General features: G+C 36.3%; 1 protein-coding gene across 1 annotated transcript in view; it reads right to left on the reverse strand.

The window, feature by feature from the left end:
- Positions 1 to 557: 557 nt before the first annotated feature.
- Positions 558 to 27608, reverse strand: part of SMC2 (structural maintenance of chromosomes 2) — a 50887-nt gene continuing 23836 nt past the window's right edge. Inside the window, exons 17-25 of the mRNA XM_073226896.1 lie at positions 27145 to 27269; positions 25247 to 25440; positions 24100 to 24243; positions 20809 to 21003; positions 18745 to 18945; positions 16707 to 16823; positions 13546 to 13706; positions 4324 to 4471; positions 558 to 3310 (exon numbers count right to left, since the gene is read on the reverse strand). Coding sequence (XP_073082997.1) covers positions 3152 to 3310; positions 4324 to 4471; positions 13546 to 13706; positions 16707 to 16823; positions 18745 to 18945; positions 20809 to 21003; positions 24100 to 24243; positions 25247 to 25440; positions 27145 to 27269 — 1444 coding nt within the window. The 3' untranslated portion in view covers positions 558 to 3151. The remainder of the gene's footprint in view (positions 3311 to 4323; positions 4472 to 13545; positions 13707 to 16706; positions 16824 to 18744; positions 18946 to 20808; positions 21004 to 24099; positions 24244 to 25246; positions 25441 to 27144; positions 27270 to 27608) is intronic.

Here is a 27608-nt window from a genome sequence, read left to right on the forward strand (position 1 = left end):
CTCCAGACCTGGATAGTTTTGCAGAATTCTACTAAATATTTCTAAAGAAGAATTAACACCAATTTAATATTGTAAGAAAAATTCTAGCCAAAATAAGCAGGCGACGAGAGGCAACAAAGGGCCAGGCAGTTTATTTGAGCGCAATTCCCAGGTGATACTCCCCCATTCGGCTATCACAGGCTGGGGAAGTCAACTCCGCAGGGCAGGCAGTGAGTTTTTAAAGGTATGGGGAGGGAGAGCTTAGATTTACAGCGGCGGCGCAAGGACTGGCTAGCCTAAGGCACATTTTTCAGGTTGGGAGAGGGCAGCAGCCGGGGACTTTGGCATGTCATCAGTGTCCGATGTGCTCCCCCCTCCACCCAGTCCCTTCAACCCCCAATCCTCCAGGGAAATGGAAAGTGGGAGTATTCCCTAAATTTGTTTTTTAAAGCTGGTAAAAGCCAAACAGATGGGAGAAAAAAAATAATAAATCTACAGGCCAATGCCCCTTATGAATATGCATAAAAATCATGACCCAACTATCAGCAAATAGAATCCAGCAAAATAAATAAAAAGAATTCTATACCATGACCAAGTAGGGTTTATTTCAGGGGTAAAAGACTGGCTTGATATTAAGAAATTGAGTAATGTAATTCGTAATACTAAAGGATTACAGAAGAACTTACACAATCCTATCAATCAACATAGCAAAAGGATTTGATAAAATTCAATACCCATTCATGATAAAGAAATTCCCTTCTGTTCCTAGTTTGATCATATAGCTGACATATTTAGTGGTAAAAGACTGAATGCTTTCTTCCTGATTTGGGGATAAAAAGGCAAATACATTCCAGCTCTCATCACTCTTTTACAGCACAGTGCTGGAAGTTCAAGCTAGTGCAGTAGGATAAGGAAATGAAAGGCATACAGATCAAAAAGGAAGAAACAAACTGCCCTGATGTGCAGATGGCATGACTGGGGGAGTGCTGGACCTTAGGTTACTCCACTGATTAGAAGAGGGATTCTTAAGTTTTTGCTTTTCCATTTGCTGTTATTTTAAAATGTCAAAACAAAAACAAAACCCACAAAGAATCTTCTCTTCAAATGTTTGGGGTTCTTCCAAAGATTATTTTCATATGTTGTACATACTGCTTATCCTGATAGCTCTTAAATTTATTATGTACAATAAATGCAAATGTTCAAGCTGTCAGGGAAGTAGTATATCACAGTTCCTGGAGACCAACTACCAAGATTTGTATCTTGACACTGTCACTCACTGACTGTATTATCACTGTGGGCAAATTTTTTCTCTGCTCAATTTACTAAATCATATAATGCTGATGACAATGGTTATGATTAACAACTTACCACACTGGGTTTTATTGGTATTAAATGTGAAAACATGTGCAACTGAGTATAGTGTCTCATGTACAGAAAAAGCTCAATAAGTATCACTCATATTATTGTAAATATGTGACATATCCCCTCTCCCCTTAATGTCTTCCCCCTAATCAAAGAATGACATTACTCACAAAAATCTAATGTTTGAGGATTTTCATCAAAGAGGAAGATCATATATGACAAAAACTAGGAAAGCAAACAAAATTTGTAATAAAGAAAATTAGTACATCTGACAAAATATTCAACCCCCAGCAAGCAATTAAAACAGCAGTGAAGTACCATTTTATAACTGCCAAATCAGAAGTATTCTAGTTGCAGGCCAGTGCTGACTAGGCTGCAGTCAACAGGTGTACTGTATTGGTGACTGAACTGATGTAACTTTTTTAGCAATTTGCATATATCTGAAAGGAAATTTTAAAAAGCACGTCTGTTACATGAGATGCTAGACTTGCTATAACTTAACATTCATAGTTTTGTCTCCCTTTCTTCCCACAGTGAACAGAGCTAATTCCAGATAGAATCTTTTCTAATGTGTCCCCTAAATCAGCCATCAGTGTTCTCTGACATCCTCAGATACATGTGAGAATGAAGGATGAGAACTGTTACACCCAAGGTCAAAAAGTATGAGCATGTATTAGGGAAAGGATAACACAAAGGAACTAAGACACAGTATCGAGGAGGACTATGGGGCCAAAATAACATTGCCAAGATCAGGTTGGGTCACGTCAGTACTTTGAAGATACAGTTTGGAGAAACTGTCCTGGTGAGGTACCTGGAGATGCTAAGAATGATACACACTAGCCTTCTGGTATTAGTTCCATCCTTTGAGTTCTTAAAGGAACTTCACCTTTTGAACTGGAAAGCACTAAAAAATACAACAATCATTAAATTTTGAGGGGTTTTTTTTGGTAGAACAGATGGATCTATTTATTTATATATCATACTGCAGGAAAAATACACATTTTGTTTAATCTGGGGGCTCCTACATTCTCATTCACTAATAGCTTGTTATTGACTGGATTATGAAAGGGTTGGCAAAATTTTTGAAAATATTAGGAGACTTCAGATAAATGTGCAGCCAACATGCAACATACCTTCTCCTAGCTTCTATTAAAAACCCAAAGATTTTTTCTAAAACTTAAGATTGCAAAGACCATTTACTAAGCACAAAGGAACATGATATTCAAACATCATTAAAATGAGAGAGATTTTTCAAGACCTCTTTCCCGTCTGAGTTTAAATCAGGGACAAGAATTGTGTCCTCAAGGAACTAACCAGGAAATACATCAGAGCTGCCCTGACAGCTTCTTTTGTGTTCCCTTTGTTAGTCCAGCTACTTTGTTTACAAATCTCCTTACCAAATGACTTCATTAACAATTGAAAACACACTAATATTACCTTAGGAGTTAAACTAATTAAACGCTATCAGCTATATTTATCCTATAATTTCATCTATTTCTTTCTATTTTTTTTTTACAAGCAGAATTTATCACCAACCAGTTATCTCAAGCTAATAGATACAAAAGACTTGTGTGAGAAGAAGCATTGATGATATGCATAAAATCACAACCACAGTAATTGGACCATAGTTAAGAAAAAAGGAATCTATGCTTATTTATAAATGATTATATAAAGGAAGAGACAATATGGGTTAAGCAATGAAATAATATTTACATGAGCAAATTAAGTAAATCCCCAGTTCTTAAAAAGTTTGTTTAAAAAACAGGTCAAGGTGAAGGAGTAAATCTGTACTTTTAACTGCCACATATGATCATTTGGGTTCTTTTGCCTTGGATTTGGTTTCCTTTGGAATCTTTCCATTCTGACATTGAGTAAACCTGGCTACTGTAGAAACACCATCCACAAACTTCGTCTTGAAAAGGACATTTGCATTGTTGAACATACCTTCCTTTAGAGACACCACAATGAACTTAAGGGAAAAATAAAAAAAGCATAAAAAATAACTTTTGTAATATCCTTGACATTTATTCCGTTTTATACTAGAGCTAAGAATTGTTTGGAGATATTTTGATTTTGTTATTTCTTTAAATGCAAAACTCCAAGAATATGCACATCCTAAAATGCAAGTAATAAACAGTTATACTAGTTACTTAATGCTAGCTTTCCATAATTAGTTTCAGCAAGTCTCTTAATTTTGCCTCAAGTGGTTCATTACCCAAGTTTACTATTTCCTCCTGGCTGAGTTCTTGTTGTTGTCTTCAGCATCTGGTATCAGTGGTTTTTTGTTAGCTCTAAATGCCCCAGTGAAATGTTTTTCTATGTACTTTTAATAATACCAAAGAAGGCTTCAAGTTCCTACAGTACTACCACCAGCTCAAATGGAGTACTTGTAGAATTAACAGTTAATGTTAATCTGTAACACTTCACAGTTAAATGCTAAAACACTGCATACTAAATACAGTCTATGATAACTATAAGTGAAATGCCCGTAGTCGTACAATGCATCATCTATATAACCATTTTTGGCAGCCTCAGTTCCTAGACCAACAGTTTAATGAAAACAAAACAGTTCTTAGCTTAAAGGGGGCTTTTTCTACTTTCTAACCAGGAGAAATGAACAGTACCCCAACAAATGCCACATGATTTTCTGATACCTGGGTATAGCCCTGCATAAAATAGTCTTGTTTTGATTGTGCATCGTCTGGCAGCTAGAGAGAATAATTACATTACCCCTAATTTCAAATTATAAAAAAATTAGATTCTCCCTCACACTACAACCAAAAATTGTAATGCCTGGCTCTTTAACAGGAAACCAAACCCTTTTTCCTTCAATACCTATTTGAATGTAAGCATATATTTGAAGACATAGACAATGCTTTAGTATTCTCCAATTCTAATATCTTGTTAATATTGACCACTACTGAATTGTTTAAGAAAAACAAATACTGAAACTATTACTGAGACATTTGTTCTGGTTCTTACCTGAGAATGTGTGAAATGAGTATGGAGCATCTGTCCAATATTCTGGGTATGAGAAAGATCCAAGGCTGCATCTACCTCATCCAGGATATAAATTGGAGCAGGTTTGAAGAGGAGCATGGACAATATTAACGACAAAGCCACTAAAGACCTAAGAAAAGGCCAGGAAAAAAAGCTATCAAAACTCCATTTTACCATGTTTTACTAAAACATTTTATCATTGTTTACTGAAACAAATCTGCTATCCTGTAATTAATAGTGCAGACTTAGTCAGATAAAAAAATCTTAAGTTTCAAACTGTAACCCTTTTGTAGTATTAAAATTTTCCTTATATTTTCCATGTTTCTCCTCTTCAACAAGTTTTACATGGAACAGGCTTATATTCTTTCACCAAATAATAAGGATCTTTAAGAAAAGGTCATGTTAGTTAATAGCTATTTTGCTTCTTACCCAACTGCTGGTATCAGAAACAGCTAGATAGCAGGTCAGTGAGAGCTACATTCTTATACTTTTATTTTTTATTTTTTTGGTATCATTAATCTACAATTACATGAAGAACATTACGTTTACTAGGCTCCCCCTTCAACAAGTACCTCCCACATCCCCGTTCACAGTCACTGTCCATCAACAAAGTAAGATGATGTAAAATCACTACTTGTCACCAAGTTCACAGTCACTGTCCTTCAACATAGGAAGATGCTGTAGAATCACTACTTGTCTTCTCTGTGTTGCACAGCCCTCACTGTGCCCCCCCAACACTATACATGCTAATCGTAATGCCCCCTTTCTTTTCTTCCCGCCCTTATCCCTCCCTTCCCACGCGTCCTCCCCAATCCCTTTCCCTTTGGTAACTATTAGTCCATTCTTGGGTTCTGTGCTTCTACTGCTGCTTTGTTCCTTTAGTTTTCTTTTGTTCTGATACTCCACATATGAGTGAGATCATTTGGTACTTGTCTTTCTCCACCTGGATTATTTCACTGAGCATAATACCCACTAGCTCCATCCATGTTGTTGCGAATGGTAGGATTTTTTTTTTCTTAGGGCTGAGTGATATTCCATTGTGTATATGTACCACATCTTCTTTATCCAATCGTCTACTGATGGACATTTAGGTTGCTTCCATATCTTCACTATAGTAAATAGTGCAGCGACAGACATAGGGATGCATCTGTCTTTTTCAAACTGGAGTGCTGCATTCTTAGGGGAAATTCCTAGAAGTGGAATTCCTGGATCAAATGGTATTTCTATTTTGAGCATTTTGAGGAACCTCCATACTGCTTTCCATAATGGCTGAACTAGTTTACATTCCCACCAGCAGTGTAGGAGGGTTCCTCTTTCTCCACAACCTCGCCAACATTTCTTCTTGTTTGTCTTTTGGATGGTAGCCATCCTTACTGGTGTGAGATGATATCTCACTATGGTTTTAATTTGCATTTCTCTGATGACAAGTGATGTGGAGCATCTTTGTCATGTGTCTGTTGGCCATCTGAATTTCTTCTTTAGAGAACTGTTAATTCAGCTCCTCTGCCCATTTAATTTGATTATTTGCTTTTTGTTTGTTGATGTGTGTGAGCTCTTTATATATTTTGGATGTCAACCCTTTATCGGATCTGTCATTTACAAATATATTCTCCCATACTGTAGGATACCATTTTGTTCTATTGATGGTGTCCTTTGCTGTACAGAAGCTTTTCAGCTTCATATAGTCCCATGTGTTCATATTTGCATTTGTTTCCCTTGCACAGGGAGATATGTTCAAGAAGAGGTCACTCATGTTTATCTTTAAGAGATTTTTGCCTATGTTTTTTTCTAAGAGTTTTATGGTTTCATGTCTTACATTCAAGTCTTTGATCCATTTTGAATTTACTTTTGTGTATGGGGTTAGACAGTGATCCAGTTTCATTCTCTTACATGTAGCTGTCCAGTTTTGCCTGCACCATCTGTTGAAGAGACTGTCATTTCGCCATTGTATGTCCATGGCCCCTTTATCGAATATTAGTTGACCATATATGTTTGGGTTAATGTTTGGAGTCTCTATTCTGTTTCATTGGTCTGTGGCTCTGTTCTTGTGCCAGTACCAAATTGTCTTGATTACTGTGGCTTTGTAGTAGAGCTTGAAGTTGGGGAGTGAGATCACCCCCACGTTATTCTTCCTTCTCAGGATTGCTTTAGCTATTCGGGGTCTTTGGTAATTCCATATGAATTTTTGAACTATTTGTTCCAGTTCATTGAAGAAAGCTGTTGGTAATTTGATAGGGATTGCATGGAATCTGTATATTGCTTTGGGCAGGATGGCCATTTTCACGATATTAATTCTTCCTAGCCAAGAGCATGGGATGAGTTTCCATTTATTAGTGACCCCTTTAATTTCTCTTAAGAGTGTCTTATAGTTTTCAGGGTATAGGTCTTTCACTTCCTTGGTTAGGTTTATTCCTAGGTATTTTATTCTTTTTGATGCTATCGTGAATGGCATTGTCTTCCTGATTTCTCTTTCTATTAGTTTATTGTTAGTGTATAGGAAAGCCACAGGTTTCTGTGTTAATTTTGTATCCTGCAACTTTGCTGAATTCCAATACTAGCTCTAGTAGTTTGGAGTGGAGTCTTTAGGGTTTTTTATGTACAATATCATGTCATCTGCAAATAGTGACAGTTTAACTTCTTCTTTACCAATCTAGATTCCTTGTATTTCTTTGTTTTGTCTAATTGCCGTGGCTAGGACCTCCAGTACCATGTTGAATAACAGTGCGGATAGTGAGCATCCCTGTCTTGTTCCTGATCGCAGAGGAAAAGCTTTCAGCTTTTTGCTGTTCAGTATGATGTTGGCTGTAGGTTTATCATATATGGCCTTTATTATGTTGAGGTACTTGCCCTCCATACCCATTTTGTTGAGAGTTTTTATCATGAATGGATGTTGAATTTTATTGAATGCTTTTTCAGCATCTATGGAGATGATTCATGTGGTTTTCTCTTTCTTTTTGTTGATGTGGTGCATGATGCAGATGGATTTTCAAATGTAGCATCCTTGCATCCCTGGGATGAATCCCACTTGGTCATGGTGTATGATCCTTTTGATTTATTTTTGAATTCAGATTGCTAATATTTTGTTGAGTATTTTTGCATCTACATTCATCAAGGATATTGGTCTGTAGTTTTCTTTTTTGGTGGGGTCTTTGCCTGGTTTTGGTATTAGGGTGATGCTGGCTTCACAGAATGAGTTTGGGAGTATTCCCTCCTCTTCTATTTTTTGGAAAACTTTAAGGAGAATGGGTATTATGTCTTCTCTGTATGTCTGATAAAATTCCTAGGTAAATCCATCTGGCCAGAGGGTTTTGTTCTTTGGTAGTTTTTTTTACTACAGCTTCAATTTCATTGCTGGTAATTGTTCTGTTTAGATTTTCTGTTTCTTTCTGGGTCAGTCTTGGAAGGTTGTATTTTTCTAGGAAGTTGTCCATTTCTTCTAGGTTTCCCAGTTTGTTAGCATATAGGTTTTCATAGTACTCTCTAATAATTCTTTGTATTTCTGTGGGGTCCACCGTGATTTTTCCTTTCTCTTTTCTGATTCTGTTGATGTGTGTTGACTCTCTTTTCCTCTTAATAAGTTTGGCTAGAGGCTTATCTATTTTGTTTATTTTCTCGAAGAACCAGCTGTTGGTTTCATTGGTTTTTGCTATTGTTTTATTCTTCTCAATTTTATTTATTTCTTCTCTGATCTTTATTATGTCCCTCCTTCTGCTGACCTTAGGCCTCATTTGTTCTTCTTTTTCCAATTTTGATAATTGTGACATTAGACCATACATTTGGGATTGTTCTTCCTTCTTTAAATATGCCTGGATTCCTATATACTTTCCTCTTAAAACTGCTTTTGCTATATCCCACAGTAGTTGGTGCTTTGTGTTGTTGTTGTCATGTTTCCATATATTGCTGGATCTCCATTTTGATTTGGTCATTGATCCATTGATTATTTAGGAGCGTGTTGTTAAGCCTCCATGTGTTTGTGAGCCTTTTTGCTTTCTTTGTACAGTTTATTTCTAGTTTCACGCCTTTGTGGTCTGAAAAGTTGGTTGGTAGGATTTCAATCTTTTGGAATTTACTGAGGCTCTTTTTGTGACCTAGTATGTGCTCTATTCTGGGGAATGTTCCATGTGCACTTGAGAAGAATGTGTATCCTGTTGCTTTTGGATGTAGAGTTCTGTAGATGTCTATTAGGTCCATCTATTCTAGTGTGTTCTTCAGTGCCTCTGTGTCCTTACTTATTTTCTGTCTGGTGGATCTGTCCTTTGGAGTGAGTGGTGTGTTGAAGTCTCCCAGAATGAATGCATTCCAGTCTATTTCCTCTTTTAGTTCTGTTAGTATTTGTTTCACATATGCTGGTGCTCCTGTATTGGGTGCATATATATATATTTATAATGGTTATATCCTCTTGTTGGACTGAGCCCTTTATCATTATGTAATGTCGTTCTTTGTCTTTTGTCAGTTTATTTTGAAGTCTGTTTTGTCTGATACTAGTATTGCAACACCTGCCGTTTTCTCTTTGTTGTTTGCATGAAATATCTTTTTCCATCCCTTGACTTTAAGTCCGTGCATGTCTTCGGGTTTGAGGTGAGTCTTTTGCAAGCAGCATATGGATGGGTCTTGCTTTTTAATCCATTCTATTACTCTGTGTCTTTTGATTGGTGCATTCAGTCCATTTACCTTTAGGGTGATTATTGAAAGGTATGTACTTATTGCCATTGCAGGCTTTAAGTTTGTGGTTACCAACTGTTCAGGGTTAGCTTCTTTACTATCTTACTGAATAACTTAACTCACTTATTGAGCTATTATAAACACGGTCTGATGATTCTTTATTTCTCTCCCTTCTTATTCCTCCTCCTCCCTTCTTCATGTTTGTTCTTTTGTTCTGTGCTCTTCTTAGGAGTGCTCCCATCTAGAGCAGTCCCTGTAAGATGCCCTGTAGAGGTGGTTTGTGGGAGGCAAATTCCCTCAACTTTTGCTTGTCTGGGAATTGTTTAATCCCTCCTTCATATTTAAATGATATTTGTGCTGGATACAGTAGTCTTGGTTTGAGGCCCTTCTGTTTCATTGCATTAAGTATATCATGCCATTCTCTTCTGGCCTGTAGTGTTTCTGTTGAGAAGTCTGATGATAGCCTGATGGGTTTTCCTTTGTAGGTAACTTTTTTTTTTCTCTCTGGCTGCCTTTAATACTTTGTCCTTGTCTTTGATCTTTGCCATTTTAACTATTATGTGTCTTGGTGTTGCCCTCCTTGGATCCCTTGTCATGGGAGTTCTGTGTAACTCTGTGGTCTGAGAGGCTATTTCTTCCCCTAGTTTGGGGAATTTTTTGGCAATTATTTCTTCAAAGACACTTTCTATCCCTTTTTCTCTCTTCTTCTTCTTCTTCTGGTACCCCTGTAATGCGGATATTGTTCCGTTTTGATTGGTCACTCAGCTCTCTTAGAATTCTTTCAGTCCTGGAGATCCTTTTATCTCTCTTGGCATCAGCTTCTCTGCGTTCCTGTTCTCTGTTTTCTAGTCCATTAATGGTCTCTTGAATCTCGTCCATTCTGTTTTGAAGTTCTTCCAGAGCTTGTTTTATTTTTGTATTCTCCTTCTTTAGTTCTTGCATATTTCTCTGCAAGTCCATCAGCATGGTTATGACTTTTGTTTTGAATTCTTTTTCAGGAAGACTGGTTATATCTATCTCCCCAGGTTCCTTCTCAGGGGAAGACGTAGCAGATGCCAAAGCTGTCTGGGTTAGTCTTGTCTGGATCAAATTTTTTTGCCTTTTCATGTTGATACGTGCATTGGAGTGCTACTGACGCTTCTATCAGCTGGAAGAGTCTAGCCTCTTTCCACTTGGCTCCTGGCCTTTCTTTACTGGGACAACTGCGACCCCTAGTGGCTTTTGTTGGGCAATTGCCTGTAGACTGGGTCTCTGTATCTGGTCTGGCTGGTATGGGGAAAGCTCCCTTACTGAGGGCGTGGCCAGCCTCAGGCTGCTTTTCTGCTTTGGCAGGGCCCCAGAGGGGTAATGGACGGGGGGCTGTTTGGCTGTTACCTCTGTGAAGTGTCTCATATCTGTTGCCCAGGGGGTTAGTGCGCCCAGATTTCCCTGGAATTTCCAGCTGCTGGACTGTGACTTGGGATGTTTCCATCCAGCTGTGGCATCCCTGTCCCGTTAAGACTTTCAAAAAGCACTCGCTTTTCTTTGTCACGGGGGCATTGCCTTCAGGACCTGCTCAGAGGTCTTGCTGCCCTGTTTCCCTAGTTTCCAGCCCTCCACGCATGCACTGTGTCTGCACTCTGGTGCGGATGCCTGGGGCTGGGTGTTTAGCAGTCCTGGGCTCCCTCTCCCTACCCGCTCCTACTCCTCTCCTCCTGCCGGGAGCTGGTTTGAGGGGCGCTCGGGTCCCACCGGGCCGGGGCTTGTATCTTACCACTTTCACCAGGCGCTGGGCTCTCACAGGTGTGGATGTAGTCTGGCTGTTGTCCTGTGTCTTCTGGTCTCTCTTTTAGGATTAGTTGTATTTGTTGTATTTTCAAAAATATATATGTTTTTGGGAGGAGATGCCCACTGTCCTACTCATGCTGCCATCTTGGCTCCGCCTCCTTGCTTATACTTTTTATACTGAAGACAACAGCTATTATGTTAGTAATAGGATAACTGGGGTCCTCTTTCACACTTTTACTATATATGTATTCACATGTGCATACACATACATACTCTACTCTAAAATGGTGCCAATGAAAAAAGAATAGAGTTGTACAGATTATAGAACATTACATACTTCAGTGTCAGAAGGTAAAACCATTTGTGTGTCAAACTGGCTGGATTATAGGGTACCCAGATATACGGTTAAACATTATTTCTGGATGTGTCTGTGATGGTATTTTTGTATGAAATTAGCATTTGAATGGGAAAACTCAGCAAAGCAGTTTGCCCTCCCCAGTGTGAGTGGACATCAATCAGTCCACTGAGGGACTGAATAGTAAAACAGGTAGAGTCCATTCCTGCCTGATCACTTGAGCTGGGACATGGATATTCTGCTCTTGGTGCTCATGGTTCTCAGGACTTCAGACGCAAGACGGAATTACCATACTGGCTTTCCCAGGTTGCCAACTTGTAGACAGCAAATAGGGAATTCCCAGCCTGTATAATAAAATGAGCCAATTCCTTATAAATCAGGAGAACCCTGAGTAATACTTTATTTAAAATTTGTATTTACACTTTCTATAGCTCTTTTTCAGTTCTAGTCTAGCTAATCATCCCCTTTAACTTGTAGCTGTTTCCTTCTAATCAGGTATGAATAATCCTAGTAATTCTTGTATTTTTTTAACTTTTTATTAAAAAAGCCTTAATATATTTAACATTAGAATAAAAATTACAATAACTTTTGCAACATATTCTATGGCATCAGCAATTACATGAATACTCCCAATTTTCTTCCAGGTTTTAATTACTTGGCTCTCTGTAGGGAAGGAGTTAGGCCACGTGACCTAGGATTCTCCTAGTATGTTGACGGTCTGAATCACTATGTAAGGCTGAGAGAAACTTCCTAGAAGCCCAGGGCATGCTGGCTCCAACACTCTTCTTCTTTTATGTAGATCCATGTATCATTTTCCTTTTACTTGAGAACTTCCTTTAACTTGTACAGTTTTGCTCAGATCAAATCCTTCAACATGTTTTTCTAAAGAAATATTTATATTGCCTTCAGTTTGAAGAACATTTCTATTAGACACAGAATTCTTGGTTGACACATTTTTCTTGTAGCCCTTTACAGATGTTCCCAACTTCTGACTTGCACAGTTTTTGACAGTAAGTCTTAAGTCATTGTTTTTTTCTTGATACTAATACGTCTTTGTACCTCTGGCTGCTTTTAAAATGTTTCTCCTATTCACTGGCATATATAATCACAATTTCATGATATGCATTTGTGCTATATGTGTGTGAGTTTATGTGTTCGGCCCACCTCAGTTCACAGACCTTAAGTGTGGGGTTTTACAGAACTCATCAAAACTGGGTAACTTAGAGCCGTTATTTCATCAAGTATTTTTCTGTTTTGCCTCTTCCTCTCCTTTTGGAACTCCAATTATGTGTGTTAGCCTGCCAGATCTAACATCCCATAAGTCACTGATGCTCTGCTTTTAATTTTTTTCTCTATATATCCTGAATAGATTCTTTGCTATGTCTTCAAATTCACTCGTTACTTTCATATTGTCTTACTTGCTGTTAATCTCATGCAGTAAACTTTTCCTGTTAGATATAGTTTTTATCTTTAGAAGTTCTACTTGATTCTTTTAATAGCTTCCATTTCTCTCATCATGTTCTTTTTTCTTGTAGTTCTTGGAAATAATGTAACTTTTTAACTTCCTTGCCTGTTTGTTTCATCACCTGTTTCCATTGACTGATTTTTTTCATGAGTCACATTTTGTTTATTTTTTTAAATTAAAGTATCACTGATATACTATCTTATGTTGGTTTCAAATACACAACACAGTGGTTCAACAAGTACCCATATTATCAAATCCTCAACCCCCTCCAGTGTGGTCACTATCTACCAATGTAGTAAGATGCTACAGAATCATTAACTATTTTCCATGCTGTACTACCATCCCTGATGAGTCACATTTTCTTGATTTCTGTTCAGTTATTTTTATTATATGGTAGACATTGAAATTTTGCTATTCAGTCTAATTTTGTTGTCTATCTTTAAAGAATATTGGGCTTTGTTCTGAGAAACAATTAAGTTATATGCAGATCACCTTGATCTCTTCAAGGTGTGCAATTAACCTAGCTAAGGTATGTTTTGAGTAGACTTTACTTCAAGTATAGTACAGAACTAATAAGGCTAAAGTATGCTTACTGGGGCCTTCCAAAATTCTGATCTGTTTCCTTAATTTAGTGAGACTACTAGGCTTTGCATAGGTTTCTCTCCCTCTGACTACAGTGCAAAATTTACTCATCGGGAGAAAATCAGGTTAAACAGAGCTCAGCACTTTTGTTTCCTTTCTCTCAGATACTCCTGTGCTGTTCCTTTCCCAATGTCACCTACTATTTTAAGCAAATCTAAATCAAGTAGTCTTACATATTACAGGGTCCTTAAATTCTACATGCAAAGATAGATAAGCAAAGCAAAACTGAAGTAAAATTGGAAAGCAATGAGAGGATTGATTATACTAAACTAAGAGGAATGAGAAATTATAATACTGCAAAAAGGTTACTCACCTCTGACCACCACTAAGTTCAGTTAGGTTTTCTTTCCAAGTATTTCCTAAGGCAACCCTGAACTCCAGACCATCCAATACAGTTTGCCCTTCTGGAGGTGCAAGCGTAGCATTAGCACCAGGCAAAAGAGTAGAAAAAATAGACCCAAAATCCTTGTTTACCTGGATAAAAACAATACCAAAATATAAAAAGTTTTCCAAGAAGAATCAAAGGATTTGTGTATATGCAACCTAGCAGGTGCATTCTATTACTCTAACTCAGGGTTGGCAAATTACAGCCCATGTGACAAGGTCAGCCATGCCTTATGGCTGCCAGTGCTACAATAGTCTAATAGTTGCAACAAAGAGTATATGGCTCACAGAGCCAGAAATATTTATTATCTGTCCCTTCATAGAAATAGTTCTGCTGAGCTCTGCTCTAACTTCCAGGGAAAAGTAGAGGCTAAACTAACCCTACCCCAAAGCTTTGACATTTCTGAAGGCCAGGAATCCTCAGAGCCACACAAATGTGTAATATAGGAGACTGAACTTTCAGTTGGAGAAACAAAAACTCTTTTGGACATAAAACATTTTCTTATAAAACTTGTTTTCTGTTGACTGGTATGGTAACATAGGCCTATGGTTATAAACTGACCTTAAAAACCCAAAGAAGATCAGGGGAAGTCTAAGAAATCAAACCACCAGATCTGTTTATGGCATTGAGTGGTTCTTTCCTATATACTTTTTTCTCACGGCAAAAAAGTTAATGTGTTAACAGGAAGGATTGCACCCGAGAGAAAAAGGCCAAAGAAGCTGTTTGGCCTTATTCCCATCAAGTCATAGTAGATTACACAGAGATTTAGGAGCCAGTATTCTAGCTTGTAATCAGATAATCACTTGATCAATGATTTCAGAATTGGGCCATCTGTCATCAAAGACCTAACTAATATAATAACCTTAGTTCACATTTGAGAGTACACACACACATGAATTTAAGAGCCATTCTCTCTAGGGAAATCTCCAACTTCAAGTGCAAATATACATTTTATGAATATTTACAGTAATAAAGAATTTCTTAAATACAAGCAGTGCTCCTCAAACTAGATTTACTAAGGAATACATATTTTAATAGCAATGCACACATGCTGAGTAATACACTATACAGAGGAAACAGGATCTCATTTTACCTGTGATTTCCAGAGCTAGGTGAGGTTTATCACAATGGGGAGAGAGACCTCGGACTCTTTTGGGAAAGACGGAAGACAGCACTGTATTCAGAAAGACCCTAGGTTCTTTTCCTTTTCCTTCCCTATTCTCCTTTCTTTCCTCACCGCACCCCCGCCCCACATTTTTGGCCAGGCAGGAGAGAGGCAGCTCAGGACTAAGACAGTGGAATGCTACTAAACCCTGAACACGACCAGGGACTGCATGTGGAAATTTCTTCAAAAGAAAAAGAGAAAGATATCAGTTAATGGACAGAGAATATAACTCTATCCTAAATAGGAAATGAATTATATTCATGGGTAGGTATAACAATGAGGCTAACAGCAAACACAAAAATCCAATGCTTAAAATATTTGGGAATCAAGTATGCTTGAAGACAAAGGAAAGTATGTAATGCTGATGATAATTACACCTACCCTCATTAGGTTATTGTGAAGATTAAATGAGAATATGAGAATAGTGCTTGGCACATGAGCACTCAATAAATAAACCTGTTTTAGGAGAACTTTCGAAATTGGGGAAAAATCTGTTTAAAGATAACTCTACTTGCACTAAATCCAGGAACCATGGGGAATACAAGACAAAACCTTTCAGATCCAGTGTTAAACCACATATACAAGAATAATGGGGCCAACTTCTTGTATATATTTTTTTCAAAAGACAGACACATAGTACAGGGAGATGGAACTTGAAAATAAGTCACAGAGCAGGAAAAACAAGGTGACTAACAAGGATAATTGTGCTGCCATTACTGAAAATAATATTATTAAAAAATTAAAAAAGAGAAAAAGAGGCAAGGTGCCCAGTTACATCCCAGAGGCACAGGACTGTTAAACATGAATAGCACAGTAACTGCGGAATGTGAGTAAGTCTTTATGGCAGACACAGGAAAACTTCCACTTAGCAGGCTAAGGAATTATCCTAAAGGAGACCAATATGTGCAGCCAGGGAAGTTAGAAATAATAGTAAAGAACCTTGAATATGGCCGAATTGTCATAAAACAAAAATGGTAGTAAGGATTTCATTGTGTAAGAGTCTAGTAAAAGAATACCAAACTGCCTTGTTTATTGCCCTATTCTTAAAGAAGCAAAACAGGGTGACAGTAGTTAACAACAAAATGAAATTTTAACTATGGTTCTAATTTAGGAAAAGAGAATCCCAGTTTTCTACCTTTTGGCTATATGATCTTAGGCTGTTTCATCTTCCTCAGCTTTGGGTTCTTCATCTATAAAATAGGGATAATAACTACCAAAGTTACAGAATTGTTTTAAGAAAACTAATATAAAATAATTAACAGATCATTTAGTATATGTTTATAATTATTAATCTAATGTGTACAAAATGCTTGCAGAAAACCCATGGAATGTGTAATAATTATGAATTCTGAGGGGCTATTAATAATTTATGAGTGGTAAGGAAAACGCCAATCCTGCTGTAGACATAGTTTTTTAGAACATCTGACCTTCGTGAACCTAGGAAAGAGAAACTGAGGAGGTCAGAACTAACGGGGTCCTTGGGAGAGGTGTTCCAGCAATCAGAGCTTCCCCAACAGGAAGGGGATAGTGCTTCCAGTTTCAAGTAGAGGGTCAGCAGGTACAGTACATACTGGACAATAAGTAAGGGCCTCTGATCTCTTGGGAAGGAAAGTGGCAAGCAAGTAATGTCCCCTTTAAAGGTAACACAGACCTCTTAAGTAAGAATGAAAAATGGAACCTGAGAAGTAGAACCTATGAAAGTATGATGGAGTGACACAAACTTACCTTTGCAAATGGTCAGTAACCAAGTCCAAAAGGACAAAATGTATTTAAAAGTCTATGAGGTTTTAATTAAGGTATGAACACGTGACTCATTCACACACAAATTAGCCATTTCAAATTCATCTCAGAGTATAAACCTATTGACAATATTCTTCACCCTTGCCTCCTAAAGATTAAACAATAACATTTTTTATACAAATACCTTTTGCCACGCAATATTTAAGGCTTGGTTTTTCTTCTGGTCAAGGTCTTCTATAGTTGCAAGGATTTTGGATTTGTCATTTTCTACAATTCTCTTTTTTTTCATCAAGTCATTATACTGGCAAGATAAAAAGCACATTTAATTGGGAAAATAAAAATTTTCCTAAGGTCCTAGAATTCAATCAGGAATAAAAGGGTTACATTATTTTTATATATAATATATATATTCCTATTTACCAAAGATATACTGCATTAAGAGTTATAATGTAAGCCACATTATGAGGAAAGTAAATGTATCATCTATGTCAAATTCAATTACTATAATTGATAATTTATATGGCAAGCTCCAGAAATATTTTGCCTGCACTAATATTCTATTATCTTCCTAGCTACTAAGGCAAAAAGGAAAGTGTGTCAGATGTAACCTCAAAAGTAGTCCCACGTGCCTTCTTCTTAAGGTTAGGCTTAGCAACAAAACAAAGAAAATTTCAATTCTTCACCATGATGTAAAAAGTCCTACATAATTTGGCCCTCATTTATATCTTTTTCCCATCATATTCCTTCTGGTCTGTTTTCAGTTCCTTGAATGTTTTAAGCTTACCGTAGCCTTATAGCCCCTGCATTGTTCTCTCTTCCTGGAACATTCTGACATAACTGGTGCCTCAAACTGCAGCTCAAGAGTCACACCTTCAGAGTGGCCTTCCCTTCCCTGATGTAGGATGCCACTGAAAACATTTTTGATGGGCTGCAGAGGGCTAAGCATACTAGGCGTAACAGCAGAACTTTCTAAACATCCTCTTCAAAGCCTCACATTTCAAAGGAGGCTTCAAATTCTGCCTTAAAAACTCCTGCTAGCTATATTGCTGTCCTTTCTTCTTTATAGCCAACCTCCTAAAACCTCCTCCCCACATTTTTATCTATTTGTTGTATAATCCCATGTAGTTTCTTATGTGGCAATGACACAATAGAGCAAAAAGACAAGACCGTCTGCTGATCAACACTAGAGCTTTTGTCTCTTGTTAGGAGATAGGAGTTGGTGAATTTTTTAGACCCAGTTGTCATTATCTAATAAAAGCAAACAAGTAAAAACAAACAAGTTTCATGATGGAATGCAGCTCAAATCAAATGAAAAATTCTCTTCCATAAATATGCCATATTTTGCAAAGCTTTGATGGAGAAATGAAAACCAGAAGGAATATTTCATAGTGTGATCACAAGTGCATTACTGTCTGTTTAGTATCATAATATAGATTCTTTGTAGATATTAATGTCAGTAACAGTTCAAAGAACCCATTACAATAGAATTTCTCAAAAGTAATGGAGCTCATAGTATTATTTCTATAGAGCTCTCATTAACTCTATCATGCAAATTCAAATAGAATTTTGTGGAATTAAAGGTACAAGGCATGATAAAACATTGTTCAGACTGCTACTGCCTATGGGACTGTCACAAATAGGAATTGATTTCCCCTCTGGATTTTTCTAGTGACATGGCAGAGTTTAAAAGTTTTATTAGGGTAGGGGAGATGGGTAACATCAAGCTGAGAACTCAGAGTATTAAAACAGATGATGCTGCTGGGTTTGGAGATTAGTAAAACTAACAACAAGTTTAGTTATTGCTTATATAATAATAGTTCTAGTACACATGAGAGTCTAAAGGAAGACCGTAGTTACGGAGAGATTGGTAAGGTAGACAGAGTACATCCTATTTTTCAAAGCCTTTGAAGTCAAGTAAAAGAAATGACAGAAATGTGAGGAATTAACATGATCAGAAAAGTGTTCTTATTATTTACACCAAGAATAAGAAAAAGGTAGAATATGCTTATGGCAAAGCTGATAGAAAAGTAATTAAAGGTCCAACACATAAACAAATGATAATGCAAAAATACTGAAATAAGAAATGAAAAGGGAGAAAAGCAAAACCGAAAGCCAGCCAATGTGAAAGACTTCAAGCAGAAGACTGGCTCTCACCACCTCAGGCTGACACAGAGCCGACCTCCTCCTGCTCTCAAGCGGCCAGTCTTAGGAAAATGACTTACCCGCTCTTCAGCCTCTGTTAGTACGCTCATAGCTCTCATGTTGACATTTCTTCCTAGTTTCTCCTTCATTTCTTGTAACTTCTGAAGTCTCTGGCCAGCTTCTTTGGGGTTGTTAGTTTTGAAATCATAGGCACTACTGGGTTGCCCAAAGAGGTGTTTCTCTGCATTAATCCAGTCATAGTCTTTCAACATTTTGGATACCTAGTCACATAGGATAAATATGGAAGGATCTATCATTGCTTACAAATCTACATTTAAAACCAATTTTATAAAATATTTACTAAATTTAATTAAAACATTTTGGAGAAAAACCCCTCAATGACTCATTTGAAAAAAGTTCACTGGCAACAACAGTGAACCTATAATAACTAAATATTTTTACCTGGAGGATAGGTTCACAAAACAAGATTATACAGAGAAAAATCTTCCTATTTCTTAGGCATTTGAAGAGGCAACTCAGAGAAATTTCTACAAAGTATATGTGAAACCACCCATAAGTCAGATGAGACTCCTTCAGATTTACCTAACTCAATCTATTGCCTCAAAAAACTTGTGAAAGTTAAAATTCTTATAGGAATACTTAAGTCACAGATCTGGCAAAACTGTGGAAGCTTAATCAACTGAAAACTCATAATTCTCACTATTATAATTAAATAAAAACTATCCTAAGCATTGACTCTATTCCCCTCTACCCTCTTTGACATGGCACAGTAAAAAGCTTCTTCATATAACCAATTAAAAACTTAAACTTAGAGAGCTTAAGGAAATCTTTCTTCTACTCAATTGTTTAAGATTATTTCTACTGGTAGAATCTAATGCTGGTCAATTTGTATATCCTTATTAATTCCATGGGTATGGTCTTACCTCTAGGCTCCAAGTAGAACAACCATTTCTAGGCTATCTTCCCTGCTCACCTGTAAGCTCTATGAAGGCATTCTGTGTACACAATGCTCATCCTTGTATCTTTAGTGCCTGGCATAGTATCTGATACTAGTCAACGTGCAATAAATAATTGATAAACTATGCACTTAAAGAATCCTTGATTTTTTAGCAGTTCTACCTACAAGTTCCTCTTTGAACCTCCTTAACTGGGAACAAAATCCCCTAGTGATCACCAATACAACATTTTTAATTACCAAAGAACTAATAATAGTAACACTGGTAATATTTCTATGAATCCACTAAAACGAGGCTACCAGGTCAATGGCAAATCAATATTAATACAATGTTTGGGTACTATGATGTGACCATTAACAAAAATATTTTTAAAACCAAGTAATGAACCTGAATAGGCATTCATGGTTCTTTCAGAGGGTGGGAGACTGTTTTGTATTTTCTGATCTTTTTTGAAGTTAACTCTCTTGCACTTTTATGATGCCAAAAAAAACGTATAAGGGACCAAACTGGTAGAGCCCATAAGAAAACAGGATAGATGTTATTATTGAGACCAGAATGCAGCTTCTTAACCATGCAAGGAATATCTGCAAAAGCATGTATTCTCCCTTAAGTACTTAAGGCAATGTGATACATGAAAGCAAGAAACCTTAAGAGTGACCAAAAGCTACAGGATAACTTCAAAAAGATAACTGCTTGGCAAAACATATTTCAGATGAGGCTGCAAAAAATCAACTGTACTAATCCTCCTAACGACATCCAGAAATCAATTAAGTCCCTATTTTGGAAGCTGTTTATATATATATTTTTGTGAGTTCTTTAAATTCAATCTGAAATAAGATAAAGAATATATATTATTACTACAATACATTAGCAAAAATTCTATGAACATCTGGGGATAAAAGAGTCAGTTCCATGGTATACCATTAAATATTTGGCAAAAATATCTTATAGATGGGAATAAATACCTGAAATCTAAAAACAAAACATTTGTGCTGATGAAAATTAGCATTTCTGAGAATCAGTTAACATAGCTATAAGCCTTAAAATTGTGTTACACAGTGGTTCTGTCATGTACACTGAGTTGTATATCGAGCAGTTTACCAAAGTATTTCAGCAACCCAAACACAAACATTTGATTGACGGTAAAAATGAACAACACAAACATGCCTTTGCAGCAGCATCTTCAGCTTCCCGTTTATGTTTACTGATATTGTGATCCAGTTCCTTAAGTTTAAGCTGAGAATTACTGTTTTGTTCCTTATGTTTTGCCACTTCTACATATTTAGCTTTAATTACACTGTCTTGGGCTGTTATCACTTCTTTTTGTTTGGTCACCTCTTCCTGAGCTTTATTCACTGACTCCTGTAACAAATAATTAGAAGACAAGATATAGCAAGATAATATGGAGGTACTTAAGTTTATTAGAATATCATCTAGCAGACTCTGCGCAAGATGGTCATGTGATTATAGGCAGATGGTGACCTAATCCTCTGCATTCTATATCCCCATTAAGCTGACTAATGAATTCACACACAGCAGAGAGCTTGTATTACCAGTGGGAAAAGGAGACAGGAGTGTTCATGCTGGAAGCAATTAAGTTTCTGCTGGATACAGTGTAGCTGACTGGGGGAAGACTAGAGCCTGACCTGTGAGGATCTCAGGAAAGTGGCATTTCAATAGGAAGATAATCTGACAGACCCCAAAAGTACATTTTTCAGGAGGGGCAAAGAACAGCAGCAGGCTAGGCTGGGCTGTGCTGCTCTTCCTGTCTCTAGAGGTCAGCCATATGGACTTTAGAAGTGGCAGTGGAAGGTCACAGTATTGGATTCTAGTGCAAAACTGAGCAACAGAATAAGAAAAACTTTTGAGAAAATAGGTCTGTGGGACAAAGGAAAACTTTCTTGCTGACTTTACTATCCCCCTACCTCCCCAGATTGAACCTTGGATTAACCTCCAAAATGGTAATTACAACTGAAATTCAGTCTACAACCAGCTCCTTTGCTTCATCCTAAATGTTAAAAAAGTCACACAAATGTCTAAAAACAAAACAACAACAAAAAAAACTCTAGCGCAATTCCTATTAAGTAGGGGGAAAACAAATAGGACAACCTGCTAAAAGACCCTGAGGAAGAATAGGTCTCGATAAGTGATCAAAAGCATAGCAAAAAAATTAGCAAACAGGTAATCATGTGCAATACAGAATACTTGACATTATGGTTAGGTTACTGATGTACCCATAGTGCTTTAATTGCCTTATATAGTTCAGTTTGTGTCATCAGAGAAGGTCTTTTACAGGAGGAGAATAAATCATGGCATTCACCTAAAAAAACCCAAAGATATTTAGCTTTTTAAAACCTTTGATGAAGAAAAGGAAAAAGAACAGACATAAGGTTTATTAATTAACACTGTGTCTGACAAAAACATGTTCATGAAGAAGATTCTCTCATTTCTAGTGGTTAAAGACTGCATTGCAGGTGTGACTGTAATAACACAGGGACTCTGTCACTTAGACTGAGTAGAAATGAAATTTTAGTTTTGTCTGAGCCTAATTCATAAGTAGGCAGTTTCTTTTCTAAGCTCCCTGGGAGAGTTCTTAGATATTTAGATACGCTTATCAGCAAAGGGAAACAATTTAGAATGTAAAGCCTGAAAGAACAGCCTTTAAAAATCAAACGATCCATTTATAGTTTCCCATAAAGAGAAAAAAATGAATGCTCTCTTTATAGAAGAGTGTACATGTTTTGATTTTATCTTTATTTAGATCAAGGAAGGAATGGTTTATTTTATTTTTACATTTCTCTTTAGAAAACTATTGGAATTTTTTAAAATTCCACAACATGAAAGACACAGAAAATATGGAGTAATGAGATGAAAAATATAAGATTAAAGACAACAAATCAGAAGGAAACTAAAAATGTTTTTAAACTAAAATTTATGTTGGAGACAAAATAGAGGCAGAAATTAGAAAATTTAATCAGCAACACAAAATGCAAAGTTGAGGAGAATTTGATCCCTTATCTTCAAGAAAATAGAAAAAACTGTTAGATTTGATTGTGTTAAAAAAGAAAACCTTGAACTACAAATAGAATCAAGAGGAAAGAACTAATTTTCAAAACGCTATATGCTACAACTACTAAAACAATCATTTCAAGGGAAAACTTAACAGAAAATATAGAAGTAGATGACAAAAGCAAAGAAGTACTATGATGCAGGTAAATGAATGGAACTCCCCTGTCAAAAGCTGTATACACATAGTTAACATGAAAATTAATGATGTATGCTGCTTACAAAAATGGTATCTATAGCAACATGACAGAAAACTTAAAAAAATGAGTTATGTCACAAAATGAGAAGTAGGTACACTTTTCCGATTATGGTCAGTAATACTGTATTGCTAAGAGAATAATCTTAAAAGTTTTCATCACAAGAGAAAATTTATGTATGATGACAGATATGAACTAGACTTATCAGCCATCATTTGGCAATTTACACTAATACTGAACCATTACATTGTATAATTCAAATTAATGTGCCAATCATACCTCAAGAAAAAAGTTAGGAATAGAAGTAACATGGAACAGAACAATTAAATGTCAAAATCGAAGAAAGAGACAAGAGGGTATCCAATTTCATAAGGGACAATCTCTAATAGACATACCACAACATTAATTTGCAGTAACAGAATGCTTTTATAACATTTGAAACTCCCATAGCTCCAAACTCAACCTTCACATGGCCTGCTTCTGATACCAGAACATTTCTTCCCTCACCAGCTATAATGCCATTAACCCTTAGTAAAGGATGCTGTAGGGACACTGTAGAAGCCTTAACTTCCTGGTTCCAGTGTGCTTTTCTCAAAGGCAAGCTTGACATGTGCAAAGGCTAGCAGCCAACACGGCTTCCCCTGGCATCCTGCTTTTGCTGGGCTGAAGGGGAGCTTGACAACATGTTCACAGGCTGGGCACCTTTCCATGGCCAGTTTCCCTGGCATCCCAAAAAGCTATTTCCTAGCAAGGGCTGCCCATGTGGCACAGCAAACTTCACCACCAGTGGGCCAGTTACGTCTCCTCCAACGAGATCTGGTTCTCAGCCCTGTGGGCAGAATGGAGCTCTTTTACAGATTTGTTCTTCCATGGGATACCACCTCAGCCCTATAGGTAATGGCTGTTTCCTGTATGTGCTGTTCCTATATTCTTTAGAGTTCTCTTTATTCCTTAGTGATCAGTCCTGTATCATTCCAATCTCCTATTATAGTTAATATTTTATCTAACTTTTGCCCATCCAAATTACTGTGATTTGTCTTCTAAATAGACTCAGACTAAAATGATTAGTAATATTATTTCAGAACTCTGACTGAATTGGCGATCATTTTTGCCTCTTGTGACATGAGTGAAGAAATCAAGACCTCCAAAGTCAGATATCTTCAAGCCAACTTTTCCAATATTAAGTAACTCTTACCTTACTTTTAGCCACCTCAGTTGCCATTACTTTGATCTGACCTTCATAAGATTTGATAGCTTCATTTACAGCTTCAAGCTGCTGTTTATAGGATATGTGCTCTCTCTTGAGCTCTTCTAGCTCCAGGGTGATAGCTTCAACTTCCTATAAGAAACACAGAATCAACATTCAACCAGTTACTAACTGCTGAAAATACATATGTCAACAAAATTGGTTAAGATTCTCATGTAAGACTTATAGCTTAGTTATTCAAATACCAAAAACACAGGTAAAATGCTTATCCAAGGGGAAATTTATTCTTCTGTACTTAAAAAAAATAATGACACATGTATGCACAGTTTTTATAGGTTCAAAGAACTCTGCATAAAGCAATTTCCTTTATCTTTTTATTTATGGGGAAAAACAATATAGAATTCTACATAACAGATAAATTAGCAGAGGTAAAGCCTTTTTTATAAAAAACATTATTCAATTTAGAAAAAATTACTTTCACAATTTTCCTCCTTCCCATTATAGACTAATTCATTAGAAAACACTGTGCAGCTATTTAATAACAGGCAGGTCAAAAATAAAAATAAAAACTATGAAGAAAAGTAAACAAACATAAGTGAAGTTGTGTAGAACAGCTTTTTCAGAGCATAGCCTTTGGAGACAGAAAAACCTAGGTTCAAATTCTAGCTTTGGCACTATCCAAAAGATACCATCAGGTATCACCAGTCTGTAAGTGAATGACACTTTGTAAATATAACATGCTTTGTCACACATCATTCTTTCACAGCATACATCCACATAGATGAATGTATTCTGTTCACTACTTAAGTAGAAAAGTCAACACTGAACCTCTGATATGATAGAGCTCTGCCCTGTGGTAATCAGCTTTGGTCAACTCTTGAATGAAGCATTTACCAAAAGGCAACGTTGCTCTTTCTCTAAAATTAGCAAGCCAATGCAACACACACACAATTATATAACAATTAAGGTGTATTTTTATTTTATGTATAGGATGTGGAATTTATTTCCTAAAGAAGCCACATCTCACTTTTAGATTTTGTGATGAATACTGATGAATAAGGTCAACTAATGATGCTCTACCATCTTCAGCTCTATGTTGACAGTAAAAGATGATTTCCATTTTAAGAAAGGTTACCTGTTGTTTTTCTTTCATTTTCTTGCTAGAAGCATCTGCTTTTGTTTTGGCACAATCCAGTTTTTTCTGAGCATCCTTTAGTTCTCTCTCTCGTTCAGCTTCTGCATTTTTCATTTTATTCTCCAATACTTCGTATTTTTCTTCTGCCTTTTTTTGAATTTCTTTGGTGTTTTTTAAGGTCTCCTCACTTTCCTCTGCATTATAAAGTAGGCACATGTAGGTAAATGAGGTCCTCCAAATAATAACCACTATAGAATAATAGCTTGTAAATTCAACTTTTAATACTAGAAATGGTCTGGAAAGTTAGACTAGAGTTTAAAAAAATTAATTGTTCCAGCCTTATTCTAGAAATTGTATGTTGAAACACACATCGTTCCTAAGATCCATATGTGAATTATCTAAACATCTATAAAGAAATTTTTACCGATCATATAAAATTGAGTAACAGAAACTTTACCTACAACTGTTTCTTTAACACAGCTGTATGGTTCCTAAAACCTGAACCAAGAGCATAAGTTATTTTTCCTTTTAGTTTCCAGAAAGCTTACAATTAATTTCATAAACAAGTTTATGTTATACTCTTTACTCAGTAATTTTTACTCAAAGAACCTCTATAAATAGAGAAGTATTCTAAGAACATGTCTAGGATGACTCATAAGACATATATTGTCTCTAAACTTATCAAGAAAAAATTTAAAAAGCAAGACAGAATTCTGATCATGTTACTGTCACAACTGACATACACCGTTAATGTTAGGACCTAGGTACAAATATAATAAAGCCATGACTGCACAATTTCCTAGAAATAATTCTCATTGCAAGCAATCAAAACATATCTTGAAACAAACAAAAACAGAAATAAAAATACCAAAACTTATGGGATTAGCAAAAGTTCTAAGCGGAAAGTTATTTCCCAACAACAAAAGCTTACATGAAGAAACAAGCAAAATCTGAAATAAAAAACTTTACACCTTAAGGAACGAGAAAAAGGAGAACAAACAAAGCCGAGAGAGGAAATCTTACCGTTTGCAACAACACAGATATGTTTCGAGGGCACTGTGCTGACATAAGTCAGACAGAGAAAGACAAATACTGTATGGTATCATTTGTATGTGGAATTTTAACCAATTTAAAGAACAAACAAACCCAAGCTCATAGAAACAAAGAACAGTAGTAGTTGCAAGAGCCAGGGGTGGAGAGTAAGAGAAATGCATGAATTTTTAATTTATAAAAGAGAAAAAAGAAAAAAAATATTAGCAGGGGAAAAAGGTATGTGAATATTGTCCTAAGGAACAAAAAAACCTAAAATTACCATTTACAATTAAATTCTGATTAAAGTGTAAGATAGGTTCTTAAAATAAGAGACATAGCTAGCTATAAATTCAATTACATTAAACATTGAAAATTTCTGTATAACAAAACTACCATAAACATAAACAAAATTAAAAGATAAGCACATAAACCAAAAGATATTTGTAATTCAGATAACCTGTAAGTAATCAGAACTCCTAAGTATGAGAATAATAAGCAAACCAACAGAAAAATGGGCCAAAGAAATAAAGAGAAAATCACAGTAGAAACTGAAAGGTCCAAGGAACATACAAAAAGGTCCCAAAGGTTATCAGCATTTATGGAAATGAAACTAAAATGCTAATGCACTATCTCGTCACAACAGTAAGACAGGAGCACTTTAAAAGTCTGGAAAGTTAAGGATTTGGAGAAATGAGAACTCTCATATGCCACTAGAGGAAATGTGTATTGCTACAAATGGGAAGAACATGGCAATATAATAATGATTAAAATAAACAGCTAAGATTATTAATTCAAATAAATACATAATGAAACACCGAAAATAAGGTTATCAGGAACAAATTAAGCACAGAATCTTTTTATCTTACCAATGATTTTCTTAAGAGCATCTAATTCTTCTTGTTGTTTGTGGTATGAGCTTTGCTGGAGTTTGGTTTGTAATATATCTGCCTCCTCAGTTTTCATCTCCCACTGCTGTTTTAGTTGGCGATACCTTAGGAAAGAGAAGTTTATAATAAATGACCACAGTTTTTCTGATGTTTGAGACATGCATTCAAACTATAGGCTCCTACCTAAAATCAACTCACATACTATATAAAAAATAGAAGATGCCACTAGATTACAAGAATAGTTTCAATGACTCTAAATGCATCTCAGGCATCAATTAAATTCAGGTCTGATTTGGTCACTGAAAGCAAACAACTCTAAATTACCAAGATCAATAATAACTATTTATGGAGAAATGCTCTTAATTTTAGAAAATACTAAAAACCTTTGAATACATAGGTTTCCTTAAAAATAAACCCTCCTAGTGATCCTTATCAAAAGTAAA

This window comes from Manis javanica, chromosome 2 (genome assembly GCF_040802235.1).
Source record: "Manis javanica isolate MJ-LG chromosome 2, MJ_LKY, whole genome shotgun sequence".
NCBI lineage: Eukaryota > Metazoa > Chordata > Mammalia > Pholidota > Manidae > Manis > Manis javanica.